The 19768-nt window shown below is 42.6% G+C and overlaps 1 protein-coding gene across 1 annotated transcript; it reads right to left on the bottom strand.

The window, feature by feature from the left end:
* Nucleotides 1–9215: 9215 nt before the first annotated feature.
* On the bottom strand, nt 9216–18158 carry MGST2 (microsomal glutathione S-transferase 2). The gene is made up of 5 exons (XM_018559456.1): nt 18040–18158; nt 14004–14103; nt 13602–13672; nt 11164–11245; nt 9216–9402 (listed from the first exon to the last, which is right to left on the bottom strand). Exons 1-5 carry the CDS (start codon nt 18095–18097, stop codon nt 9270–9272), a joined length of 444 nt encoding a protein of 147 aa, XP_018414958.1. The 5' UTR covers nt 18098–18158; the 3' UTR covers nt 9216–9269.
* Nucleotides 18159–19768: the final 1610 nt, after the last annotated feature.

Here is a 19768-nt window from a genome sequence, read left to right as displayed (position 1 = left end):
CAGGAGGTTTCTGAAAATGTGTAGAATGTGTACAAATATAATATCCCCAGATCATAAATCAGTGTCACTTCAAAATTCTACTTCACCAGACCAAGGCTGTATTAAGAAGAGGCTTAATGGTTGTTTGAGGGGAAAAGGCAGAGATATAACAACAAAGAGTATGAAAAAGCAAAAGCAAAGAGGTCGTAACTTAACACATTTTAACAATGAATGTCAATGCAACGGAACTCAAGTAAAAAAAAAAATACATGGAAGTTTATCCACTCAGGACATGTTAATTAAAATAGAAATTGGCAAAAAAAAAATGCAACGCAACTGAACGGAAGTCAACGGAGGTTGAAATTGCAAGTCAATGAACCTCCGTTGACTGACGTTTTCAGTCCGATTTTGTGAACGGGCCCTTACTTGTGTACAAATATACATGTGTACATGCTGGGGCTGAAAACTGAGCTTGAGGAATGGAAGAATAATTTTATGGATGTGAACGCTTTATAGACGTCTAACATATAAACGCTAGTAAACGGAAGCACTTTACAGATCATAACATAATTTTTTATGCAGGATCTTTCTGCCAGCAAGCTCCTGCATACCTGTAGATATCAGTATTTTATTAAGCCCATGTGCATGAGTCCTACCAGCAACCATGTTCCTATTCATAAACAGTTTCATCAGGCAAACCCATTTTGTAGGCCTATGGAAAGGAGAGCTGCAGCACATTGGGCGGCAATGTATTGAGGGAAAGCAAGGAGATTGGACATGGTTTCCTACGTAACCCAATCACTATATGCCCAGATCCTCAGCCAATTCTATTTGCAGTTACCCCAAGGACGTAAAACCATCATCAGTTTGCTAATATCATCCAATGCCTATGAGCATCATCACTTTTGTTAATTAATACATTAACATGAAAATAACTTATCAGACGCTATATGCTTTTGGATAACAATACAGCTACATAGAAAAAAAACAGTTATAAACATGATTGTTAGGCCAGGTAGCCTGTCATTTGCACTAGTTGGAAAGGCTATAGTTAAGTCTTTGGATACAGTTTCAGATTTTATCATCTTAGATGCAGCATCATGCATGCTGCTGAAAAATTCCAAGAGTTTAAGCAGGAAGGGTTGGCATCACTGAGAACAGTTAGGTGTCTAGAAGATGATAAATCCAGGCTTGATGATGGATAAAAATAAAGTGAAATTGAAAGTCCGTTCTCAAAAACAATTTACTGCAGCCCAGGCTATCACAGGAACCATACAAATGAAATATCACATACACTATCACCCAGGGGCAGCATCCAACTTGCTTAAACCAGCAGCTGCAGTGAACTCTAGATCATATTGATGATATAGACAAAAAGTGCAGAGCTGGCAGTAGTAATACACATCACCTTGACTGCAGGAAGAGTGAAGCACAGAAATAAGTACTTTAGTAAGGCTCAGTTTCCTTTTCCGTTAAAGAAACACACCTAAAAAAGTGATTCTGCACTGTAGTTAGGTGAAGATACAACGTGCCAGGGTTGTTGCAAGATTTCCTGGGTAATTAATTATGTGTATCCTGCATAGGAACCAATTTCAGCATGCATAACGTACCATAGCAAATAGTGTGCTTAGTGAAAATATAGGACTGAGCACAAGGAAAGTGCCTAAACTACTGAGCTTATGTGCTTAACATGCTACAGCTACACCATAATTGTATTGTCATCTACAAGATTCTGCTATATAGAAAGCATACCCTGTTAAATAGAATGTCCTATGTTGCATTAGGCAGCAGTAATGCCATCACAATGTATCAGCCATAGTCAGTGATCCTCAGGTACCCAGACCTAGCAATGCCACTGTTCTGGAGTCTTACTCCCCTAAAGCCAAAAATGAATAAACTTTAAAAATGTCAAAATATAATTGGGAAACGTTAGCACAACTTTATACTTTGTTAGTAAATATCCAACACTACTTCATGTATATCGCTATGGGCTTCATCAAATGAAGTTCAAAAGAATGCATAGAGCATAAAGCACTAGACATGTGCAATTCATTTGTTCCGAATCCAAATTCGTACGAATTTTCCGAAATTCGGACACATCCAAATTTACAAATCCCAATGAACCCTAATGCATCCAAATCCGAATTTCCATTTCCGAATTTTGGATCCCGTCTGAATTTTGTTCATAAACTAAACTGAATCGGACATGTGACTTTTCTGGCCAATCAGATGTGTTTTTTGGTTTAATGCATCCGAATGGGTCTTAATCCAAATTTTCTTAAATTATATGTCAACAAGGGAGCTATATATATAAGCCCATAGCGAATTTTCTTAAATTATATGTCAACAAGGGAGATATATATATATATATATATACACATATAATACTAAAGCTGAGGCTCCTAGACCCGAATGGCATTCGGGATCCCAATTTCCAAATTGCATTCGTGTTCTCCCGAATGCCATTCGCAACGAATATTCGTAAACTCATGCGAAATTAAAGAAAATTCGGATTTCGGCCGAAACCCGAATCAAACTGAATTTCGGATCCGAATCCCGAAAAACAACCGAACCAAATTTTTCTGCAGCTTACATGTCTATAATGCACCTCATTTCTTAGTTCCCTTAGTTTAATTTCTTCCCTTAGTTGTTATGTCTTTAAAGGGGTATTAAACCCTCCAGTTTTTTAGGTTTAAACTTACCTGTGTCTTCGCGGCGTGCTCCCGTCCGAAAATCTGAAAAATCTCGGGCGGCCGCAAAGCATCTTGGGGCGGGCGCATGCGCAGTTCAGATTTTCGGCCGGGAGACGAGGAGAGACACAAGTTAAGTCTATAGACAGCGTGTACCCGCATGCAGACATCGTGGGACGGGAAGTGCCAGCAAGCAGAGAGGAGTTAGCGCTGGATCGAAGACCCACAGCAGCGCTGGAGAGAAGGCTGAAAACGACAGGAAAGAAGAAGATCATTAAGAGAAATCATTTAAGGTAAGTGCTTACATTAACATTTAACAGGGGGAAAAAACTATCCTTTAATGTCACTTTAATGTCAGCTCTCAGGTGCCAACATGGAAAGAGACAGTGTTGAATGCATTAAGGTCCTGAAAAATACAGTATGTGCATAGCCAAGAAAGTTGAGCCATATCTGGTGCTACATATTAACAGCCATATCTACTACAGAGTCTAATATATGGACATCCATTTAGCTATATCAGATGTATAGCTTGATAAGAGAAAGCCTGTCTGAGATCATGCCTAATATACAAATATATATCTTGTGAAGGATCTTTGTCCTTACCATATCCATCCTCCCTGTCTTCCTTCCTCTGACTGGGTCCTTTATAATACCCTAATAAGCTTATTCACATACGGTCCTGTTTCCTGGCCTGCAGTGAACCCTGGCAGACAGGCAGCGTTCATTGCAGGATATGAATCTGAGCAAAATGACACCTGGCTGTCGGAAACCTGGCATAAGACAGAGCTAAAGGAAGGCATGATAACAAAATAGATAGATAGGCAGATAGACATCTACTTTAATGGTTTAGGTCAACATTGGGGTTGGAGCACAGGAGCAAAAGTCTCCATATATTTACATATTAGTTATATTAACAAGATCACAGAGAGCTCCTGTTTCCTCATATGACCTGAAGTCATGGCAGCAATGCAACAGGAGGTAATGGCTGCACTCTATAGTCAAAGTGAATAAAAAGTCGGCTGATGTTGCAGCCCACAATGTAGATGTCATGGCATTTTGAATCCTCTTGCAGCCTTAGTTGGAAATCACAAGCTTTGACCTTGAGTATTCCACAGACGTGCACTATCTAGTTGTTGATGTTTATAATTGCCCTTGGGTATTCCACAAGTATGCACCCATGCCATCTAGTGGTTTATGATATTGCTACCTGCTTCAAGTCATACCTGTGGATGACTGCCTTGAGTTCTATGTAGGTAAGCACTCCTGTCAGGGACCTGCTGCGCATGCGCATGCGCCAAGCCGGGCTTCCCGTAATGGGCCTGCGTGCATGCGCGAGCCAAGGATTGTCCGTGGAAAAACGCGCCAAAAGGCGCACAGGAAGTGACGCTCTCCAGATAATTTCTTCCCTATTTAAACCCAGACTCCACACCTACTCATTGCTGGATTGTCTCTTCAACCGCCCTGACGTCTCTTGATCCTTGTTTCCAGTACCTTTGCTTATTGACCCGGATTGACTTTGACCTTGTTTGCCTGCAGCCTGCCTTTGACCTCGGAACGTTTGACCATTCTTGCTTGCCTATACCCTTGACCTCGGATTGCTTACTGGACTGCCTACGCCTTCTCCCTTTTGTACCTGCTCTGCCTGCTCGGTGTGACCTCGGACTGTTGACCTCGGATATCAAGATCTACAAAACTGCTACAAAACCAGGGATTGGCCGGCACGGTGTTACCGCCTCTGGCCCTCCTGCCACTCACTGTCTCTAGGGACTCTGTCCCCAATACCAGAGTCCCTAGGACACGAGCTGCAAGGGAAGCCTCCTCCTACATCCAGTCTCCACACAGGTACGTGATAACTCCACTCCAGCTGGCTACCTAAACAAAAACCTCTCTCTTACGGCCCATATACATCACATCTGTTGGGTTGCAAGTCTCAATGCAGACCCAATGCATTGACAATCTGAAATCCATTGTTCCCGATTAGCCTAGTTCACGCCACCGCACTGCAGTGGTTTGGGCTTTGTGAAAGTGGAACATGCTACATTTAAACACAGTGCAACGTACTGCAATGCGTTACACCACATCACAGCATGCTTAACAAAAGAAAACATAAAGAAAATTTAAAACAATGTATTTCAGCTCCTGCTGTGAACAAAACAAAACTGTGTATCAATGCAACATGTTAAAAAAATGCAGATCACTGCAACACAATGTTAAAACATTTGATTTCAATGCTGGTCAACTCAAGTGCATTTAAACTGTGTCAACTGCTAACTGCAATGGACGTGGTCAAAATCCAGTCTAGGACTCTGCTCCCAGTCTCCATTTCCCGTGACCTCTTTCCTTGGTTCTGATTCCATTGGTGACTTGGCTTGCCTCTGATCACAATTTCTGCCTACTGCCAGCCCTAACCTCTGCCTATTTTTAGGACAACCTCTGATTGCTGCCAGGTTTTGATTCCCGTCTCTTGATTCTGTACATTGTCTCATTACTACCAGCTACTGCCAGTCCAAGCATATCCCACAACCTGGGAGCCACCTGCAACAATGTCCATCACCCCTTTGCCTAAAAGATAAATGTCGTTTTAGCAAAGATATCATTTAAATAGCCCCCGCCCTTTTAAACACACACACAAATGCCCTTACCTGTCTACACTCTTCACAATCTCCATTAATTTCTATGAAAAGGTCATCATCATCATTTGCGCCAATGGCTGACGGCCTTTCCACAGAAATAAATCAGACTCTACTGCACAGGGGTGGCAAGGAGACTTTTCATGTGAAGACTACATGACTCTTGGACAGGTTAAAGAAGACTTTGGGGGGAAATGCCGGCTAGGGGGGCTATTTAACTGTACAAAAACTAAATGTATTCTCTTAATATACATAACTATCACAAACTATATTTAGAGACTTTCATATCGTTCCTCTCTCATCCTGCCAAACCGATTACAGCCCATCTAACATTACAGATCAATTCTACTTAAATAAGCCAGTGATATTTTTACTTTACTGTTCACTTTATGTTCTTACCACAATATACAGGTTAGATAGTACTGCCTGGATATTACAAAGTGTTGCGAATTGCTATCTTAATGTTGTGTCTTTCTTTAGCTCCTGTGTAGTCTAAGCCTGTTCGCATATGATTAGAGTCATAATAAAGTATGAACACAAGAGTTTAAGATAATACTGACAGCCAGAATTTTTCCCCCCATAAGTTTGAATAAAGAAATGTGTAGGAACGGGATATAGATATTGGAGCCAGTGGCGTAACAATCGCCATAGCAACCCAGGCAGCCGCTATGGGGCCCGGGCACAGAAGGGCCAGGCCAGGGCATTACTCTGATGCCGTGGCATGTAAGGGTGCTGGCTGTCACTGACACAGCTCAGCAGCAGCGTTTCCCCTCACAGCGCTGCGGAGCTGTGTAAGTGACAGCCAGCAGCTACGGCAGAAGAGGCCAGCATTCGCAGTGAAGCAGGAGGCGGGGCCCGCCTAAGAGCAACCCCGCCTCCTCTTACATCACTGGCCAGCGACCTAAGAGCAGGTAGGTCCAGTGATGTAAGAGGAGGCGGGGCCGTCGATAGAAGAGGAGGTGGGGCCCGGGGACGGAAGAGAAGGCGGGGCCCGGCGACCACGGAGGCGGACAGCGCTGACAGGTAAGAGATGCGCAGCCCATCTGAGACCCTGCAGAGCCCACTATAGAGAGTCCATGGTGGGCTCTGCAGGGTCACTCTCAGGTGGGCTGTTTGGTATATCAGGTGGGCTCTGCAAGTAGCATAGCTAGCAATCACGGGGCCCCATACAACATTTTGCTCTGGGGCCCTGTGATTTCTAGTTACGCCCCTGATTGGAGCTATAATTTATGCCTGCTCCAACTTGTGTTATATTGCTGATCATATACATCTGGACTGGCAAAGGTCAAGATAACAAGATTATGCGTTCACTGAAATCATCTGATGTCATTATTCAAATACAGTTAAGCTAGTTATGGACACCAGATGGCAGCCCAGTTTGCTGTTAGGACTGTTCTTCCTGCACATCCATGACTTGGAAGACATACGCAGGCATCAGGGCAAAAATAGTAATCAGTTGGCAAAGTCAAACCCAGCTAATCGACTGATAGACATGGGCATCATGATCATAGACCTGATACTACTGAGATTTACCAAATCAAGTGATGATCATCTTTTGCCTAAGGATACCTAGAGGAAAGCTTTACATACCAGTAATTCCTTTCAGTACAGTAATACCTTGGTTTAAGAGCATAATTCGTTCCGGAAGCATGCTTGTAATCCAAAGCGCTTGTATAGCAAAGCGAACTTCCCCATAGGAAATAATGGAAATTCAGATGATTCGTTCCACAACCCAAAAATATTCATATAAAAATGATTACAATACTGTACTGTAATATAATACTGTATAAAATATAAAGAAAAATAAACCAATTACCGGTACCTTCGTGGCTGGTGTGAGGGGGACAAGAGAGAGGAGGATTATTGTGTAGGACGACTTTCACTAACGGAATCACTGATATCTCTTGACTCAATGGAATCTTTTTCATTTCGTGAAACCCTAACAAGGAATCTATTGAATGTGACATTGTGTTGTCGTTAAACAGTCTCATCGCTCGCACTGCTACAGCCTTATTCGGGTGGCGCTTTTCCACAAAAGTTTGCTCTTATTGCAAGACAAGTTACTTGTAAACCAAGGTATTACTGTATAAACCAAAGTGTGAATGTTTCTTCTTTAGCAGATGTATCATCTCATAATGGACATTTAATGGATACTGAAACACTGACCCTTTTGGGGAATTCTGCATAGTAATATGTATGCACTGAAACATACCTGGGAACTTTAGCCATCATCAATACTCTGAGGAACACAAAGGTGTAAATCCAGCATAAGGGAAACTCTTTTGAATGGCACCCAAATGGACCTTGCAAACATACCCCGCCAAACGTGAGCTGCAGCATACAACGTATAGATGGATATCATATGTGCATTGCAGTGTGTATTAAAAAATGTTGTCCGTCGAATTTTAGGTGTGGTTTGGTGCATTGGCAGCTTATTCAAAATGAATCAGCTGCCTTAAGGCAATGCACGTTAATACACAGAATGCGCAAAGCAAATATGTAAGAGGGGCCTAAAATATTGTATTTTTTGGAAGAACTGCATATGTTCTACTACACTACCGGCTCCGTTAGTTGTTCCGCAGCTGAGATTCAAACCCTGTCTGGCCAGGCCCTCACAATAATGTTCCAAGATCACCACATGAAATGTACTGCATTAATTATCTGTAATGATCATTAAAGTGTAAAACAATGTACTAGAATAAATTATAGACTAAAAATGTTTAATAGAGAAACATCTGATGCATTAAAAACCTTCACTGATAAAAATGGACTGCGTCATAAGATTTAAGAGAAGTACCATATAATCGTCCACCAAATTCAGGTCACATGATCCTGCTGTCCAGTTTCCTATATGAAATAATAAAGCCTAGGAGGAGGGATTGTGTGGAGGCTGTACAATGTGGTGCAGTATTCTGATAGATGAAGACGTCCTCTGGAAATGATTCAGTAGGCATGACAAAGGGAAGTATTATACTATCAATTAGACTCTATGGGAGGAGAAAGAGACATAGAGAGGTGCTGATGTCACTGGAGGGTTCAACTTCCAGTTGATGCTCTTAACACTGGAGGCACTGGTATTGGCGTGCCATCACTACAGCTCGAATGAACTGTAAAGGTGCCCCGATAATCGCGGGAAATCCCGCGATCGTACGATTATCGCAAGGTGTTTGGAAGGCGTGCAACCTCTCCTACTGTAAGGTCGCACGACGTTTATCTTATGAACATGTTCGAAAACCCGCCGAGAATCGTACGATTTTCGGCGGGTGTGTGGCATGTTCGTAAGATAAATGCCGCACGGGCCTGTGTTTGCGCAAGCGCACACTGCCCGTTTAGCATTGCGTTCATCGGAAGTACGATCTGCCTGTCCAAGATAGGCAGATCATACATTTTTTTTATTACCTTACAACCTTGCAAGACATAAGTCTTGCTGATTTATAGTGGCTGATACATTTAGAATTTTCATCGAAGAACAATATAAAATGGTAAGGAACATGTGTTAGGGATAAGGATTACAATGATAGAAACATTTTTTTCCTTGTTGTCCACTTTAACATGCAAGGTACATTATGCCTAACTTCAATATGGGTCATGAATACTAAAGCAAACGAGGTCCTCCCAGACTCTGCGTAGCAAGGATTTTTGAAATGATGTAATAATAAATTGCCGTAAAGCGTTTTTTTGTATTTCATCAGCTGTGGTTTGTAGCTCTGGACTTCATTTATGAATATATTACACATCAATAAAAGAATTAGGGAGATGACTGCTTCTCAAGCTGTCCTTAATATGTCATTGTTCTTTTAGTCACATAATGGCAGGTTATGTCAGCTGTAGTATTGCAGCAGCGAGATAACAAGACTCATAACTGCCACTGATGATGGGCGTAGCAAGTAAATATACATATTGAGGCAAATTAGAAATGATTTCATACTCATATATATTTTTGAACACACTATAAACAGCTTGTATGTGGTTAGAACATATGATCCAGCTTTTTAAACATATTTGTATCCAGGTAATGCTTAAGAAGACCATTTGTAATTCCTAGGCTAGCCACGAGAAGTAACAGGGCTATTGCGATCAGGCTGAGGTAAAATCCAGGGATCCTGAAAAAGAAAGCATACAAATACTTGATATGCGGATGTCATACATGTTCTTATCATGCTGCAGTTATAATAATAACAGGTTTGTCTCATAAGGCAGTGCACATAACATTAGTGATGTGCAAAGTACATATGTTTTTACTTTAATTATATGACCCCTTTCATACAGGCTTTCTGATCAGGTCCACCTGTCAGTTTTTAAGGCGGACCTGATGGGATGCCTGATGTTACTCTATGGGTAGCCAGATCTAAACCAATGGGCGTCCGTTTACATACGGTTAGCACTTACTCCGGCCAGGTCCAAAAACCAAACAGAACAGTGTTCCATTATGCCGGACCTGATCGTGTAACCCAGATCAGGGTTAAGCCAAGGTAAATCCAGCTGCCCATAGACTAACATGGGCCTGGTCATTTCAGTATTTTCCTCCATCTCATGATGGAGGAAAAAACTGGATGGAAACGGATGTCATAACGGTGACATCCGTTATGATCAGGAGGGGATCTGTACACGGATCCCCTCCTGATCAGAACTGAGCCTCCTATCTGAAAGGGGCCTATGACAGGTGATTGTTGACTGGTTTAAATAGGTAGCTGCTCTTTGTTTTTTGCCAAGTTATTAAAGCAAAGCTGTACTTTGCTCATACTTTGCAAAGCAACAGGTTTGAATAACAGGAGGAAATGCAACAGTATTGCCTTACCTTGCTTTATGCTGCCACACTGTCAGAGCACTTGTATCATTCTAACTCTCCGAGAGAAGCTATCAAGGCTCCCTCTACTCAGGGAAGAGCAGAAGGGTGACAGATCTCAGATCTAGTGACTGCCCTGGTGATTGACTACATAGACACTGGGCACTGCATTATGGGGATTCAGGGGGGGTCACATATTCCACTAGGAAGTATATCACATATTACACTAGCAAGTATCAGGACTGGGAGGGTGTTCTGAGAAAGATAAACAAAAGCTTCTCACATTGCCAAGTATGGGCAAACTACAGGTCAACTCCAGCTTTAGTTTCAATCTTGTACACTTGCCCTTCTCCTGTGATGAAACTGCTTACTCTGATTTCACTGCACACTGTGAGCTTCTACATTAGATGATACAGCAAGTCAGCGAGAGCCCACCTCATTTCCTAGTTGGAGGATGATCACCATCAAATAGCCTTTCCTCCCCACTTTTACTTTCCCTGGTCCGCCCCTTTCATTCATTTGATTTCAGTTATTTCATGGAGCCTCGGCATCACATGTGGATGTTAATATCTGCATGCAAATGCAGTCTGCCACTGCTTTCATCAGGGCTGACGACTCATGAAAGGGTACGAAGCAGGGTGCTGTGAAGTTTTCAGGAAGCTATGCACAGCACTATGACCACCCCCACCACAAGCCATGATCTGTCTGTATTGAATAGTCAAGGAATCAAGGAAGATATCACTGACTCTAAAATAAAGTATGTAAGGAATCCATAAAAAAAAATTCATTAAAATGTTGATGAGGGTGGGAGGGAGAAACCAGGGAGGGCAAAATATAAAAATATTAAACTACATCTACTTTTGAGTTCTTTTTTTAAATAAATGTTCATTTTACATGACCCTCTTGGGTTAAGTATAAATCAGAACTTTTTATCTGACTAGAGTTGTGCTTTAAATGTCCATGCGTAGCCTTGTCCTATACTGATGTCTTGTATGTACATGGCGGTACGAGTTTATAACTTCACATGGTGTAAACTGAAAGGCATTTTCTTTTGTTTTAAATAAGACCTTTTTCTTACCTGCCCTGAGCAGATGCTACATAGCCCTTAAAGTAGGTGTGACGTGCAAAGATGTACAGCAATCCAATAGCTGCAGCCACTTCTGAAAAAACAAAACATGACAGCAAAACCATAAGGTGAAGCATTGCAACTGAGTTTTCTCCAAAGTATCTACCACTTTTCGTTGATTTAAATGGCTAAAGGTAATCTAGGTGTCAAGTTAAGTCAAATTGCTTAATATTAACCTCACTTAACAGCTTTGCACCCTACAAAATTATAAGGGCTATTCACTAATGAGCCGAAGGATCCAGCCGTAGCTTCGGCCGCCTCTGCCCTTCGGTTCAGTGAAGTTGAAGGGCTGCTGTACGGACTTTTCCCAATAGCCCGTACAGCAGCCGAGCCGAACGCATATGCTCCGCCCAGTTGTAATGACAGATCAGCCCCCCACGTGACCTGGGGACGCTGATCTGTCATTAAACAACAACTGGGCGGGTCGTCATGCGTCGTTTTTTAAAATTATTATTTGCAATTTTTCTTCTTTTCTTTTATTAATTTTTTATTTTAATTTTCCTATTTTTTTACATTAAAATAATGTTTTACATTATTTATTATTTATTTATTATTGTAATTATTATGTAATATTATTTATTATGTAATTATTATTACATTAAAATAATGTTTCAAATTTTTTTCCCATTAATTTAACAGTTTTTCTATTCTGCCCGCTACTTCGGAGGTACTGAGCAGAATAGCCAAGCCGAATGCACAACTTTGCCGCATTGAGCAAGTAGAGTAAAAGGGAATTTTTATAGCACTTTCTAGAGAAGCCGGAGACATGTAGGAGGCAGGCACCTGGGTTGTCATGAACATCAATCCCTGTAAGCTGTTTAGTAAAATTTCCCACCTCTGTCCAGAAGTGTCTAAGCTTCTGGCATAGCCTCCTCTCCACATCTCCAGCAACTCCCAGAGGTCTGTGGAAAATTTTTTGAAGAAGTGTGGGCACTCTGTACCAGCGAGAGAGAATTTTGTAATATTATATTTTGTAGTATTCTACTGGAGATGGAGGCGTATGGGTGAAGTATATGGCGTCACTCCTTTGATCGGGTGCAGTCTTCCTTTGGTTGAATTAATGCCTTATACATCAGGGCGAGCGAATGTCTCACTGTAGCTTTCTGGAGACAAAGACCATGGTAGAGGAATCGTAGACCATACCTTAGGCACCCGTGATTTCAGGAAATGGAGGAGTTGGCGCAGCCTCCAAAACATCCAGCTGTGGGACTACCAGTATATCTGATTCCTCCTTCAAAGTACCATGCAATACAAAATCGCCCAACCTGAACTTGCCTTGTTTAATAAAAGCAGAGAAGCGGGTATCAATATTCAATCTGCGCAAGGATCAAAGTCCGGATGACCCACCACTGGGGACACCAAAGACGGACCTAAGTCCTGGTACACACCTAGATGTTTTTGAGCAGTTCGTAAAGCGCCTTTAACTGTACAAAACAAGAAATCCTATGATTTTCAATGGCCCTGGTTCACACCTAAGCAAAAAAACGCATAGCAGGAAAACGCCAGACCCCTGAAAAAATACAGGAGCTTTTTTGGGCAGTTAAAGGCGTTTTTCCTCCCCAAAGACCTAATTGTAAATGCCCAAAAACGCGCAACAGGAGCATGTTGCACATTTTCGTGAGCGTTGTAGCGCGTTTATACGCTCGTTCTTCTATTGCCCACAATGGTTTATGAGCTGCATATCAAAACACACGTCTTCATGTACGCACGTTAAAACGCGCATACAAATGTGCACAAACGCGCAAATAACCGCCTGCTGCTAACACGCGTACAAAAGGGCAAAACTGTGCCACTTAGGTGTGAACCAGGGCTAACCCTTCAGTTATTCTTGACGAGTGCAGGATTGGACCCTGCTCTAAAAATTCAAGTTATATATAGTTGTCACACACCTGTCTCCTTGTTGGTCTTTCAGACAAGATGTGGGGCTTATTATAACATTTTATTAGAGAATGTTGGCATGTGGTGCTTGGTGCACTATAAACATTTGTACAATGGCTTATTATTAGAAAAATAAAAAACGGAACACCTGCGACACGAAAAGTGGGAACAGCAATGAGGCAGCAAAAGAACATGCTGCTGGGAAAAAAAATCAAAATAATAAAAGACGAACACACGCACTGCCAATGTTCGAGTCGAACTCATGTTCAACTCGAACATCGAGCCCATGCCTAATCAGTGCCAATTCAGAGATGATTTGAGGATCTACAGCTGAGTGATACACAAAGAGGCGACATTTCTGTTAATAGTTAAGGTACTTGAATGCATTATTAAGATTTAACTCCTGAGCTTAGTCTTACTTGAAAGTAATGGGTAGATGGGTTTAAACAATGAGTGTAATAACATGAGGATGTGTATGGCTGATGTTCAGTCCTTTCATACTGCAACATTACCTTGATAAAAGTATGTTCCGGCTGTCCAAAGAAGAGCCAGGAATATTGGATAGAACTCTACACAGTTTTGCCTAAAACAGAATAAAAAAATAAATTGTTGATAGTATTTACTACATAACCCCATTCATACATGGCACTGTAAATGTATCAATAGGTAATGAAATACCTGCATGACATACAGGAAGAGTTTTATTAGCAATTATTGTGGATATACGAATGCCATGGTCTCCTCTTTGCAGAGCAATGGCCAGCAATGTTCTCATATACAGTACGTGTTGATGAGTCTTGGTGGTTCATTGATATTGTCATTTATCACACAAGCATAACATAGCATACTGTATATAATACAACCTTCCTTTCTGTGGACCTGGTAGTGTCTGCTATTTCTGCTACATTACTTACTGTGCACGGAATGTCCTCTCAAATTCTGGAGGCCCTGTGATTGCTGGAGGCATGATCTTGTGTTTCATTCTAGATCTCCCCACAAGCCTGGCATAGTACCCTATCACAAAGAAGTGTATACAAAAAAATTAAACAATGGTTTTTGCACAAGTTTTACTTTGCTAGGTTAATAAATATACATTCCTGAGAAACTGCTAACTGGATGTCTATGAAGATATACTACAACGCCAAATGAAATAGGAAAGATGCCCAACGTTTTCGATGAGGTTTGTAATTCACAGTAAATTAGGCTGTCTGACAACTCTGGTTGGGTCCAGACAGTGGGACCTATCAGATTTACCTGAGCTAAAATTCCTCCCTGTATATGTAACAACATGGATAGGTTATTACAAAATTGGATTGTCATCCTACATATCTAATATCAAAGCAAGATGGGGAATCATTGTGCTCCACATTTCTTTCAAATTTAGATGTTTGTTATCTTTGGCATCTTTTTCAGCTTAATCTGCAAGTAAGCAATTACAAGTTCTTACACAATGTTATCAGGACAACTGATGACACGGATTGTGACAGATACAATCTGGTTTCTACTAGTGCTCTGTAAATGAGATATTGATTCAGCATGTTTCCTCATTAAACACTAGTCACATACACTGTGATCATTTTACAGGATCTCATGCAACCTATGTAAAATAAAATTGTGCTCTGAGAAGCGGTGTTATTCTCAGTTGATTGCTCTGACCACACATGGTGCAATATGACCATGCAATCACGTTCATATTTACCAACATGAATATACTGTGAGGGCTTTCCTATAAAATTCATTCAGTCTACTTCCAATCAGAAATGCCCTCACACTACCGAGTTGTTGGTAAACTTACAGACGATGGTACAATCAGGCCTTGTTCACACCAAATGCAGACCAGATCCGGTCAGGTTTCTGCACACGCAGTGTAGTGGGTTGTGCCGCGTTTTAGACGCATTTTGGATGCGTTTTGGGAAGACATTTTTTTTAAGTTTAACATGGGCTTTCAGGCACTTGCATGCGTTTTTGATGTGTTTTTGCGTTTTAGATGCGTTTTTGATGCGTTCCAGACCAGATCCAGAGCAGGTAAAATAGGGCTTGCCGCATTTTTTTCATCCGGTCTGGATCTGGTCTGGATCCGCACGCTGCGATGTGAACTGGAGGTCAAAATACCATAGGAATACATTGGACGCAGTTTTGATTCCTTTTTCACTTATTTATTCTTAGAACTACAACTTACATTCCACACTAATGTACTGTGAGCTGTAGATATAAAAATTATTAGCAGTGGGGGGTTCCTTGTGATCTGAAAGTTATTTCAAGGGATCCTTCATATTAAAAAGGTTGATTTATAGTAAAGTAATGACAATAAATCAATGATCATATATGTCTCAAACCGAAAAAGACTATAATTGCCCTTATAATGTTTTTATGCTCATTACACAAATACTTAATCTATAACCCCAAAATGTAGATACCCTTCTGTCTTCCTCAGGGGTGCCTTGAAATGCCTTGAAATGTAACAAAGTAATGCCTCTGATGTAAAGAGGGCTTCTGATGTGAAAGAGGGGGCTGTGAAGGTTTAGGCCCCGTTCATAGCGAATTGTCGCGCGATTTCCGCCGCGATATCGCGCATTTTTGCCGCGCGATATCGCGAGAAGTCGCCGGCCAATGTTATTCAATGGAGCTGTCTTAACTCCATGTCGCGCGTCGCTCGTCGCGGTCGCAAGTCGCTTCTACCGGACCCTTTTTTCGGCGGATTTTGCGCAATTTTACTTTTTTTCTATGGAGCCCGACGGGGAAGGTCGCGCTACCGTCGCTGGATCGTCGCTGGAACGTCGCCCCGAAAGTCGCGCTATCCCGGCCGTGCGGATCCGCTGCAAAAGGTATGTCGCTATATGTGAACGGGGCCTAAGGAGTCTCTCATGAGTATGTAGGAACCCAACTTTTTGGTGTGGGGTCCTCCCCTCCCCTTAAAATCCAAACAAGACCCCTATCTTGTAAACGTACCTTGTATGGATTTAAGAGGGAACACATGTTGTATTTTAAATTTTTACATTTTAGACTGTGTTGTCTCGAGATTTTGCATACTTTTAAAAAGGGTGCGATGACTGAAAAAAGGTTGAGAAACGCTGCAATACCTCACCTGTAAAACAAAAAAAGCGTGCATATACTTACCTTTTCAAGGGCACATGTATCGAAAAGCCAATGCTTTTCTGCTCCCCAGCTGCTGTCATTATATTCTCATAGCAGCTTGTGTGCGAAGCTAGAATGAGTGAACTGTGCCCTATTATACAAAGATGCAAACAGTGTTCAGGGACAGCAAGGATAATGACCCAGTCAGATTGCACTGGCAGGCATGCTGGTAGTACAGAACCTTATATTATACACTGAAATGTGTTACTGGCAGCCAGTGAATGATGTGTAGGTAGTTGTTACCACTGGCAGAACTACCAGGGTCGCAGCGGTTGCAATTGTCCTCAGCTCCCTCCAAGATAGTGCCGCTCCTTCCCCGCCACCGCTATCCAACACTGGATGAAGGAGACAGCAGTTCTGGCAGACAGTCCAAGAAGACAGGGAACCTACCATCTAGTGCGCACAAAGCCTGAACATCCCTTCTACTCTGAAAGGTGCCAAATGGAACATCTTTAGCTCTGCCATGCAGCCTTGTAGCTTCTCTGAAATCCTCTGCCATAGCAGTAGAAGCAGGACATGCACTTGCCTGTGCGGGGCTGGAGAGTATGTATCACTGATCAGGCACCTGTCCAGCAGAATGTCCTGCAGGCATCGCCAGGCAGCACATTCTGCTGTGTGAGAGAGGACCATCTCCCCTTAGTCCCGCCCCCTGGCCGCCACGATGAAGAAGATGTTGCAGGAGTCAGGTGAGTACCTTATAATGTATTACTGGAACTTTTAATCCTGCATAGCTGGTGGTATTGCTGTATATTGATTATAAGTCCCAGCAATACATTATATTGTTAAGTAGGGATGCACCAGTGCCAATACTGGGCATTTTCACGAGTACTCGCACTGTGGGAATGCCCTGATACTTAACGCAGATACCGACGCAAAATGTTTAAACTGAAGCGGCTGCCTGTGGCCCCGCGCTTGCTGGGGACCTCAGCAGCCTTCCTGTTAACCACATGGTGGCTGTTTATAGTGCCTTCCCATGACTGAGAGGGGGCTTGGGGGGGGCCCTTCATGGTTTCTTGCACCGGGGCCCTGAAGTTTCTAGTTACGCCTCTGGTTGTTACCCTGCCACCCCAGGTCGCGGCCTGTTTTAGCTATGAAGAAATACAGCACTGAGCTAGGGCCCATTCATACTGCAACACAGTGCACTGTGCTGATTTTGTGTTTGGAGACACCTTGTAATGTGCTGCCTTGGGCCATTCAAAATAAATGTGCAATGCTCAAAAAAACTGTTGCAAAACATTGCAAAGGACACTGCAACGCATTGTGCATTGTAAAGGTGCAATGGGGAGTTGTTCACAATAAATGGCACACACATGTAACAAGCAATACTGCGTGTTTTCAAAACATTGGTATGAATGGGCCCTAAGGGGGACTTCTGTCATTCCATTGTCTGAAACTCTATAGGCTCAATTCAACAGCTAACACACCAGGATAAGGATTCTTATTACCAAAAAGTGACAGTTATTTTCTGCTGAGTGCAATGAGATTTGAAAATGACAGTCACATGGCTAAAATGAAAGATTCCTATCCTTGCATAAGGCGTTAATGAATTGAACCTCATGCCTCATGTCCTGGGTTTCTTCTAACCCTGAAGCATGAGAGGTTACTGTACCTTCCACTTTTCTGTTTCAGTCCAAGGTACATGATCAATTCACTGTTACATGACACTATCTTTATGAAGGGAGGCCAGCAGGAAGTAACACACTGGTCTATAGTCTATGTTCTAGTTTGAACACATTCTACATTGGTGTGAGATCATGAGTTCTGTACATACACAGCAGCTATATATTTAATCACACAATAACCAGTTGATCTTACCTTGCTGACACGCAGAAAGCAGGGTAATAACAGCAACTAGAATAACGTTGTCTCCCATTGTTCAGCAGGTTCAGACTCTGTGTCTGAGCAAGACAGATTACACAAGCCAACACAGACGTACACGCCTTAGTAGGCGGCACTGTTACTTTGGTAACATTCCATATTTTATAAAGCTTTGTATGTTGGAGTTAAAGCATTCCTCCTGCTACTGATTGCACGCTTGTAGAACTGGAAAGACCAGCATAACTTGCTTTTACATAACTCCCAACCTTCTAAGGTCGCAAAGAAAAAAAAGTGAAAGGTTGTTAAAATGTCTATTGCAGTGCCTTGGTAGTCCATTCATTTCAAATGAATGAGCGCTTGACGGCAAGCACTGTAATGCGCAGCATAATGCACGTGCAGTAACGCACCACAAATAATCAGGCATTAAACCCATTGCTGCACTATTCTTACTGTTCTTTCATAATAGAATGTAAAAATAAGCAATGCAATAACCCGAGGGATGGATGGAAGGTAAATGCAATATAAAAAACTTTGGAGGGTAAGCAGTGCTGTTATTTATACAGACAGGGCCAGTGCTTCCACTAGGCAAACTAGGAAACCGCCTAGGGCACATTGCTGCCCAGGGCACAACCTCGACCACTCACCCTTCCCCTCCCCCCCCCTTTATTTCAAATTGCAAAAGCCAATAGCAGGCGGGCTATTGCACCTGCCCACTGACCAGAGGAGCGATACTAAGAAACAACTTTCTCTCTCAGGTCTGCTCCTCTGCTCAGTTGCTGGTGTTTCAATAGCCAGTGTGTTATTATCTATTTCAAATGACAATAGCCAATAGCAGTCTGGCTATTGTCCCGGCAGCTTAGATTCATCTATCGCCTGTGGAAGCTAGCCCGCAGGAGAATGGGACCGTGAATGAATGCAGGGGAGTTTGGGGGCTGCGGCGCTGGGGGTGCAAATAGCTGGTCTTGCCTAGGGTGCAAAAAAGTCTAGCACCAGCTCTGTATACAGATGTCTGCAACACAGAAAAAAGAGGGACTTTCCGGAGGAAATAGGAACAAAGGGATTTGGTTTCAAAAGAGGAACAGTTGGAAACTGTGTTGTTATTTTCACGGTCTTATTTAAGCCCTTGCAGCTGGCCCTTTAAAAGTAATCTAATGAGGGGATATGGAGATGGGCCATGTGACTGCTGTGAGACAGCCAACCACAGCAATCATACGATCAGGAGCACATACCCACCTCCTGATTGTAAACAGTAAGTCCCCGTTCAAACCAACGCGTAGCAGAAATGCGCATCATGGTTATGTGCATTACCATGTTTTCCCCGGGCGTTTTTTTCAATGGCAAAGCGCCATTGGTCCAAGCTGTCCAAATAAAAAAAAAGAACAAAAAATACTGAGGACATCGATGCCTCATCAGTGACAAGCAAGTGGGGGACAGGGAGTCTCCTGTCCCCTGTGGACGGGATTACGATAAAATGTGTCATCACGTTGGTGACTCTGCCAGTGGAGATCAAAGGGAGTTCAGTACACGATCTCCCTTTGATCTCCTCCTGTTCGTCGAATGCAGGAAGTGATGTATGTTACATCACTTCCGCATTCAGTGTCACTCTCCAGCAACCAGTGGCGGAACTACGGCCGGTGCGGGCGCCCGGGGCCTCAGGCTCTGGGGGGGCCCAAGCAAGATGCCGGCCGCGGGATCTGGTCTCTCCGCCGGGAGTGTCAGATCATCC

Source organism: Nanorana parkeri, unplaced genomic scaffold, assembly GCF_000935625.1.
Source record: "Nanorana parkeri isolate BGI_ZX_2015 unplaced genomic scaffold, ASM93562v1 scaffold396, whole genome shotgun sequence".
Taxonomy (NCBI): Eukaryota; Metazoa; Chordata; class Amphibia; order Anura; family Dicroglossidae; genus Nanorana; species Nanorana parkeri.
The sequence above is the reverse complement of the archived record's forward strand: the minus strand, read 5'-3'. Positions and strand labels throughout refer to the sequence as shown.